This window comes from Condylura cristata, unplaced genomic scaffold (genome assembly GCF_000260355.1).
Source record: "Condylura cristata isolate star-nosed mole 26May11 unplaced genomic scaffold, ConCri1.0 scaffold00032, whole genome shotgun sequence".
Classification (NCBI taxonomy): domain Eukaryota; kingdom Metazoa; phylum Chordata; class Mammalia; order Eulipotyphla; family Talpidae; genus Condylura; species Condylura cristata.
In genome coordinates, this window is record NW_004567133.1 from 13,396,265 (window position 1) to 13,404,881 (window position 8,617).

The 8,617-nt window shown below is 51.2% G+C and overlaps 1 protein-coding gene across 1 annotated transcript; it reads right to left on the reverse strand.

Moving 5' to 3' along the window:
* Positions 1–4,288: 4,288 nt before the first annotated feature.
* On the reverse strand, positions 4,289–8,557 carry LOC101624058 (DNA repair endonuclease XPF-like). The gene is made up of 3 exons (XM_004691750.2): positions 8,529–8,557; positions 7,586–7,698; positions 4,289–5,690 (listed from the first exon to the last, which is right to left on the reverse strand). The coding sequence occupies exons 1-3, from the start codon at positions 8,555–8,557 to the stop codon at positions 4,957–4,959; spliced, it is 876 nt and encodes a 291-aa protein (XP_004691807.1). The 3' UTR covers positions 4,289–4,956.
* Between the last annotated feature and the right edge of the window lie 60 nt (positions 8,558–8,617).

Sequence of the window (8,617 nt, forward strand, 5' to 3'; positions counted from 1 at the left end):
GCTCACTATTTTTATGTCCCAGAAAATCCCCTTGTTTAAAATCCCAAGCTGGTTTTGTCACCCTGTCTCCCAGGTCCCCGGGGAGCAGTGTTCTTTTGATGTCACAATATTTTCATTATGTGCCCAGATCCCTAGGAATATCTAAAAGTCCTCTTCTTTCTCATTCATGAAATCAGCCTCTGCAATGGTTATATAGAAAAGGAACGCAGATGAAGTATTCATGAAGTTGAGCTTTAATCACAGAATGAGAAACAGGTGTCCACTGAATCAGCATCTTAAAATGAATCTATACTTTAAAAATATTTAATTGTAGTTTTAATATTAACATCTCCGCGTCAAATTCCAGTTCTCAAATATATTATCCATCTTCTAGCTTACAAAAGGTTTAACTTGGGAAATATGGGTTTATCACTATAAGGGAGCTCATGCTGGCATCTTCATTTGCAAAGTGTAATACAAAAGGTTAAAAATAAGACTCTCATACAAATAGAAAGAAATAGAAGTCGAAGATCTTATTCAGTTCCAGTAATGAGGAAACCAGTAAGATGTTAAATGTGATTCACAACAAAGGCCAAAGCAACTGGTAGCTGGTCAGAAAGGAATGTGTAAATAGATGTGAACAAATGCAAAATCAGTTCAGGTCCCTGTAGGCCATAACCTCTTTAGTGCTAGTGGAAGGTCACTTGTAGCACTATCAGTTCACTACCAATTACGATCTATTCTTATGAAGCTGCAAAAATGGGAATCCAAATTGGGAAAGAATTTAGCACTATCACTCTTTGTAGATGACATGATAATATACATATAAAACCCTAAAGACTAAACTGAAAAACTGTTAGAAGTAATAAGTCAGTATAGTGAGGTGGCAGTCTACAAAATCAACTTACAAAAATTGGTTGCTCTTCTATATGCAAAATCTAGAAGAGAAAAATCAAGAAACTCCCATTTACTATTGCTTCAAAAATAATTAAATAGTTAGGAATAAACTTAACAAAGATGGAAAAAAATGTACTCCTTTATAATGAAAATTATAAAATGTTGTTAAAAGAAATTAGAAGAAATGGAAAAAGCCCCCCACCCCTGCATCCTCTTTGGCCTATTGCCAAGAATTTTGTTCACACTCTTGAGAGAGGCATTTTGAAAACAAACCTGTTTGTTTATTTTGTGACAGATTTGTAACTAGATAAAGGAAAAGTTGCCACAAATCAGTCTCCCCTCACCCCCACCCAACTGTCTCATCAGGGGTTCTGGGGCTCAGACTGCTTGGGTTCTAATCCGGGTTCTACCATTCATTACTGAGTGACCTTGGGCAAATGACTTAACCTCTCTCGCCTCCACTGTAACTGAGATTCCACTACAAGATGATTCTACCAAGCTTTTATTCTGACATTAAAACATCTGAGAAATAACCTGTCTCACCCCTTTAGTTCTACACCCTAAGGCAGAAGCAAAAGTAAACTGTCAAAATGAGTCAATCAGTAAGTAAGTAACATATATTAAATATGTTGAAGGACACTGTGATAGATTCTGAGGTGTCCGCAAGGAAGGACAATTCACTTTTTTAAACTATGACATAAAGGAAGAAAAATGATGAGTCAGAGGTGGCAGGAAATTACTTTCTGGATAAAGACATCCGGGGCTTTGTGCTCACCACACATGCACTGCAAGTCAACAAGTAAGCATCTTCAGAAGGAGAAGAGTTCCCTCCCCACACACACACTCCTTTCAAGCAGACAAGCTAGAAATGAAAAGCTCTGAGAGAGAGAGCAAAAAAAAATCTAAGTTGGAGCCTTGGAAAGTGGGCTCTGGGCATGTCAAATAGAGAAGCAGGGGCTCAGCTTTAATCATTTATTCAATGAGCACGAGAAAAAACAAATGCTGTATCCTCTGAATTTTAAATTACATTTACCAAGGCGCTGGAAACACATACAGTGCCTGGGAGATACAGGCCCTTTCTCTCTACATCCTTATGTTGACTTTGTCTTCAGGAAGCTGGGGAAGAAACTGAATAAATACACATTTTATTAAAAGCACAAACACAACTGTTACAAATGGATATAAATCAATATTGTCTTCCTCCCAGCCACATTTTGTCATACACATGCTAAAATTGAAAAAAGAAGAAGAAGAAAAAAAAAGGCAGGGGTGTGCACCACCAGAAACCTGAGGATAAAGACAGCGAATTCATAGTACTGAAGTTCAAGCTCAGACAGGAAGTAGCTACAAACCAAAATAGAAAGCAAAATAATGCAGGAAAATGATAACGCATGTTCAAGTCTGGATGAATTCTGCCGTCTTCAGGTCTGAGAACAGAATTTTCCTAAGATGTTGTTGTTGAACGGGACACATGCAGGTTAAGTTGTACACAAAGGAGAAAAGAGACTTTCCCCACAGAAGTTTCCTAAACCAAGACAAAAATCAAATTATGCTTGAAAAACAAAAGCCAAGGCCAGTGAGACCTCCCTCCCCACTCATGCAAGCGCTTCTGATTTGCATTAGTGAGAAAGTTTTCCTGTAAAAGGTCCATGATTAATTTGACGCTCTTATCTCAACACGACCCAACCTAGACTTACCGCTGTCTCAGCGGGATGATGAACGGCACAATTATTTTCAGCCCCTCAGCTGGGAAACTGCACTCTGGCTGGGCGCAGACATCAGCAGACATCCAGTCTACCAGCCTCGGGCCGAGGAAACAGGCTATTGCTGCCAAAGCACACTATTTACGGCCACTATTAAAAATGATTTCTCGTGTAATTTTAAGGGACGATCGAGAGGCGCGATGACTTAAACAAACACAACTGAAGGTGATTTCTCACAGTCACATGTGCTCAAGGTTTTATGCAAAAATCTGGTAAAATAGAACGAGGCTGATCTCTAGGTTTAAAAAAAGCTCTGTCTGAGTTCATAAGCTGGCTATTTACTATTCTGAAAGAAAAAGGCAAAGTGAACTGGACACTAGACAAGACTGATTTTGCAATTGCATCATGTGTGCGCATTTCTGGTTTCCTTGTCAAAGATTCCCAGGTCGTAAAAATTTGTAAAAAAAAAAAAGTTGACAAAAGGAAATATATGACAGACAGACTGAAAACCTCCCACCAGCGGAGACCAGTGTATTTATGTTGTTGGGGGAGGAAGTGGCAGTGACAGCCTTTCATCTGTGTGGGCCCCCTTTAAATTCATTAGGAGCGACCACTCATATTTCAGGTACGCGTGCCCTGGGCCTCGCGTGACCAGGAGGCCACTCAGACCTGTGGAGCCTCTGGTGGAGGCTCAGCACTTGTTTCTGAAAACGTGACTTGGATGGAAACCCTCGTCAGAGAATGTGCTACGTCAGGGTTCTCCGTTGCTGTCACGTAAGGAAAATAAAAGGCAGGTGCGATCATGCAAAGGAGGAAGAGGCGATGACAGGCCGCCAGCAGAAGTGCCGGGACCGGGCGAAGACAAGGAGAGGGACCCTCACCTCCTGAGGTGCGATGTCCATCTTGAAACTGTGACTGAACTCGGAAATAAAGAAATAAGTACAGAAGTGAAAGTTCCCGTCAGGCCCTGGCCGTTGTTTGTTTTCTATTCTAGAAGGTGTATTTTTAACAAAATTGAAGCCTAACTCTTTATTTTACCTTAAGCTAACCTGTGTTTGCCCCTTCTCTGTTCTTCAAACCCCTGCAGAGCGTGCCACGGGCACTTAGATGGCTCCTCGGTGCACCCCTGTCGCACTGGGTATCAAAACTCACACGTGCCAACAGATGAAGCCGCCAGGAGGTTTTGGGAAGATGGTGACGGCATTCCCTGGGGCTGCAGACTGCGGGCCTCCCCACCGGCTCTCCCAGTGCAGGCGGTGTGACGCGTGCAGGTGAGGCTGGCGACCAGGACCTGTGCCCGTGGCCAGCAGCACTGACGTCACATCAGCTCTTGAGGTAGAAAATTTACGACTCATTACTAACTCTGCGAAGAACACTTAACCATGTTTAAATATAAAAGTTTAAAAACGACGCAAAGATGCTATGACTGTCCCGTATGTCTACTTCAGTACAAAGCTAAGTCTAGTTCAATGGGAAGGAGGTTTGGAATGAGATTGCTATTTTGACTGATTTTAAAATATATACCTACTTCAGAATGTTTCTGTGTGGTACGGTGGATCTTGCACTCACAACCCTTTTACTCCAATGCAGGGAAGATGGCACCTTGGCATCTTGCTGGGCCGCTCGCGGGCTTGCATTTGACCCTCACACAGACTGTAGCACAGGAGTGAAAGCCTTGGGGGTGGGGGGCCGGGGGGTGGCGCCCACACTTGGTGCCTCACACCTAGGAGAGAGGCTGGGAGGCCCGGAGCGAGGATGCCTCTGAGGCTGTAACTAGCCACTTGGGCCTCAGGGTTCTGGGACTTGGGAGCCTGGCTATCTGCAGAAACAGAATTCTAAGGGCATCGTCACGTAACCCACACATCCTGGCAAACAAGTAATTCATTGCGTGTTTTAAAATACTGGTTCAGAACAACCAAGGGGACATACTGCGCAGATAAGATGGCCAGAGAGTGAAGGGGCCAGGCCAGAGGACCATCTTCAGCCAGGGTGGGAAGCTGATGCCCACACTTCTCCTCGGGGGGAAAGGCAGGTGGAAGAAGTTGAGAGTTGAGGGAAACACAGTGGAGGGAGGGTGGGGAGGGCAGAGCGCGTCCCCCTCGGCGCTCCGGGGGCCCTCTGCGGAGAGGGGGAACACAGCGGAGTGTCTGGTCGGTTTGGGTGGGGCACACAGGCTCCTGCTGCCTGTTCCAGGACCTGCCTAAACACGCGTGGCGACGTTACCTGCTGCGGACACAGCTCAAAAAGCAAACAGCCCTAGCCCTGGCGGGCAGGCGCAGGGCGGAGGGCGCAGGTCTGGCCCCCCTGGCAACGTTCAAGGCGGAACCTGGGCCGGGACCCCCCCCGAAAGCACCCGCGGGCGGGAAGCGGGCGCGCCTCACTTCCTCCCCTTCCCCCGGGTCACCACCTCGGCGTAGGGCGTGTGGATGAAGTCGTACAGCTGCTTGGCGTTGGCGGAGTTGCCCAGAACGGCCGCCAGCTCGGCCTGCGACAGGCGTGCCAGCTCCGCGAGGCTCCCGACCTGGTTCATCAGCGCGTGGCAGTTCTTGGCGTTCACTCCCGGCATCTTCAGCAGGAAGTCCTGGGGCCCGGGGCGGTACCTGTCGGACTCGGGCAGCGTGTCCGAGTCGGCCGTGACCGCCGCGGCGGCCGCGGCGTCGGGCTGCGGCTTTTGCAGCTTGAGCTCCTCGAACAGCTCGGCCGTGGCGTGCGGGGACGGGCACCAGAGGAGCCGCAGCCGCGGGAAGTGCAGGGTCAGCAGGGCGAGCCGGGCGCTCACGTCGGTGCCCGAGGTCTCCGGGTACCAGGCCCCGCGCGCGGTGAGCGAGAAGGGCTTGCGGGGGTCGAACTCGATGAGCAGCAGCGGCCGCGGGTAGTAGCGGGCCATGGCCACGCACTGGCTGTACAGGCGGCCGTTGTTCAGGGAGCCGATCAGGTCGCTGATGCTCTTGCGCTCCACGCACATCTCGGGGGTCAGGATGTAGTCACCCACCTCCAGGGTCACAGGCTCGATGTCTATGCCCCGGCGGTGGATCAGCGAGGGGAGCTCGCTGCGAAACTCCCGCATGTCCACCACCACGCGCTGCGGGGCGCCCTGCTGCTCCTGGCCGCCTGGCGGGGAAAGGCCGAGTTTAACGGGCTGTCACCCCAGAACCTCCCGGGAGGGCGAGCACCCTTTCAGATCGCTAAAACCTCGCTTTTTTCAGTGTTTTGGGAAAGATTTCTTTACCAAGTTCAACAAGGCAATGCCCATTCCTTAGGGGCAGGATGGTCAGGGGGCCCCACAGTTCTGGCCACTCAGAAGTGCCCGCGAACGTCCGCAGGCCCTGCCGCCCCTAGGAGCCACCGCGCTGCCCACGGGGTGCCCAGTTCCTGGGACAGAGCCTGGCTGGCACACAGCAGGTGCTTAAAAGTGCTTGCTGCCTTGCAACTCGCTGGGAACCCTTCTGGAGCTTTTAGGGCTCATGTCAGCGAGTCCAGGGATGGGGACATGGAGGGAGCGGGAAATGCAGGAGCCCTCAGCCGGGGCTCCCCAGCATCCTGTGGGGGTGCAGGGCAGGCTGTATTTGTAGGCCTGGGTCGGGGTGCTTCTAGCAAGGCACAGTGAGGCTGATGCTGCTGGTTCAGGGATCTCACCAGGGCTGCTGACGGCCGGACAACGGGCTCTAAAGACCACGCTCTAATCCCTGAGGCCCGTCACATGCTACGTTACATGGTAAAACGACTTTGCGGATGTGACTAGATTAAAGGCCTTATGGTTGGGGGGTATTCTGGATGAGCCAGGCAGGCCCAGCGTCCTGGCGAGGGAGCGAGGGAGGGCGGCAGGAAGGTCAGGCAGACTGGCTGGCTGTGAGGGGCCAGGAGCCAGGGGACACATGGCGGCCAGCAGAGGGCAGGCGGGAGGGGCTCTCTCCAGAGGCTGCAGGAGGAGCACGGCCCTGCGGACACCTGGACAGTAGCCAGGGAAGCCCACCTGGACTGCAGAATTGTGAGGCAATAAATCTGTGTCGTTTCAAGCCACCAAATTCATGGTAGTTTGTGACTGCAGCCACAGGAAACATTTGAATACAAGGGCTGGAGGGTGGACTCAAAAGCAGATTTCTGCAGAGCCTCCTGGGTGGCACCGGCTGCTCAGCCACCCTCCTCTGCTGTGACCGCCTCACACTGCCGCTCCGCAGGACATGTCCACCCCTCAGAGGAGTCAGGCTCTTCCAGAAAGACACGTGCTTGGACACGCATTTCCCAACTTCCAGGCCAAGGACCACTTCTAGCAGAAGGCCCTGAGTGCTGACCCTGCTGCGAGCCACCAAGTCAGGGTGCAATGGATCTGGGCCTGGGCACCCCATTTCATAGGCAGCCGGGTAACAACACCTCAGTGCACTAGACCCTGAAGCCCACAGCCCTACCCATGCAACCCCACAAGAGGCTGAGTCATGCAACCACACTGCTTTTCTGATGTCGCCTGGCCGCTCTCAGCTGCTTCCTTGGGGAGCGGGGTTCTGGGAGGGGAATACCCCCACACCATGGAGCGTGGGGAGTGTGGCGTGTCTTGGGGGCTCAGAGACGGCATGCTGCGCGGCCAAGCACACACATACCTCTGACCTGAGAAGTACCAAAATTCACAGATTGACAAAGAGGAGTGGGAGGTGGCCCGGATGAGTCCTGTTATTTTGAGCTCGCCTGGCTTGTTCAGATTGAGGGAGGAACCTAGTCACCAGTGACAAAAGTTTCTTTGGGTCTCAACCAACCACATTTAAAAGCAATGCTGGACTCTAATTGTGAAGTTGGGGGCCTAGAACACCCTAGAACATGACACCACTTGTTTTCCAGAAGAGGAGCCTCAGATCCAGGAAGGACACGCGGCTGGTAAGTGGCAGCGCTCAGCTGAGGCATGGGAGCAGACCTCCACCGTTAGGGGATGACGAAAAGCCAGGCCTCTGGAGAGACTTGAGACCCTCACTGCCTCCGTCACAGGTGGGGGGTGCCAGTGGGGTGGGGACACTCACCTGCCTTGCGTGTGTCGGTGGGAGCTTGGCTTGACACGGAGCCCCTTGCCAGGTCCAGGTTTGTTTCATCTCTGCCTTCTCTTTCTTCAGGAATAACCATGCTGGCCTTTTCCCTGGGCAGAGAAACGTTTTAAACATTCTTTGAACTGATGTCACACTTCTAGATTTTAACCGTTTCTAAGTGACTAGATGGACTGAGCGCTGCCACCCTGGCAGCTGAGGGGTCATGCGTGAGGAGGGCCATGGGCTTCAGGGTCTCGTGCACTGAGGCATCGTTACCCGGCTGCTTGTGAAACGGGGTGCCCAGGCCCGGGGTGCCAGGGTCGCAGCGCTCAGCTGCTTTAGATGTGTGTACGCTCGCGAGCGACGGTGAAGGGAGCGGGCGACTCTCTCGGGTGGGTCTTCATCCTGACCTCCCAGAGGGGAAGCAGCTATTTGTTTTCTATGCCCCGCATCCTTCGGGCGCTTTGAGACATGACGTAGTCATGTCAAAAGTGTCACAGAGACGGCTACCACTGTCAGGGAGACCAACATGTCATCGAGCATTATGAAAATTTTAAATAATTATATGCCAGTGTTTTCGGAGCAATTGAAAACAATTTGAGCGTTGTTCAAAGTCAGTGATTGTAAAAAAAAGTACAAGACACCAAACTTTGCTTTAAAGAGCTCCAGATGAGAGGCCCATTACGCCCTCTCCGTGTTAAAGGAGAATCAAGGTGAATACAAGAAAGTGAATTTCCACTAGAGTTAAACAAAACCCACGTCGCGGGTTATGCCACGGGAGCAACATGAGTTCATGGACTCGCGAAGCTACGTGGAAGCACTGCGGGGTGCTCCGTGGCCGCACGGGGTGCTGCGGCTCAAGGAGGCTGTGCAGGCCGTGCTGCCTTGGAAGCTGGCCCTGCGTCTCGGAGCAGGGGAAGGACCGTGACACGGTCATGACTCAGGCTCGGCGTCGGGAACCACCGTCATGGCGAGACCCTCGATGACCAAAGGAAGAGTGAGCCGGTCTGCTGTGGCCGAATGTTCCCG

Bases quoted from the DNA above. Each gene is read 5' to 3' on its own strand.
- LOC101624058 (XM_004691750.2), bottom strand. From the start codon at position 8,557: ATGACGGTGGTTCCCGACGCCGAGCCTGA. The intron at 7,699-8,528 runs GTCATGACCGTG...TTCTCTGCCCAG, and splicing joins GTTCCCGACGCCGAGCCTGA to GGAAAAGGCCAGCATGGTTA. The intron at 5,691-7,585 runs GTGAGTGTCCCC...TTTCCCCGCCAG, and splicing joins CACCGACACACGCAAGGCAG to GCGGCCAGGAGCAGCAGGGC.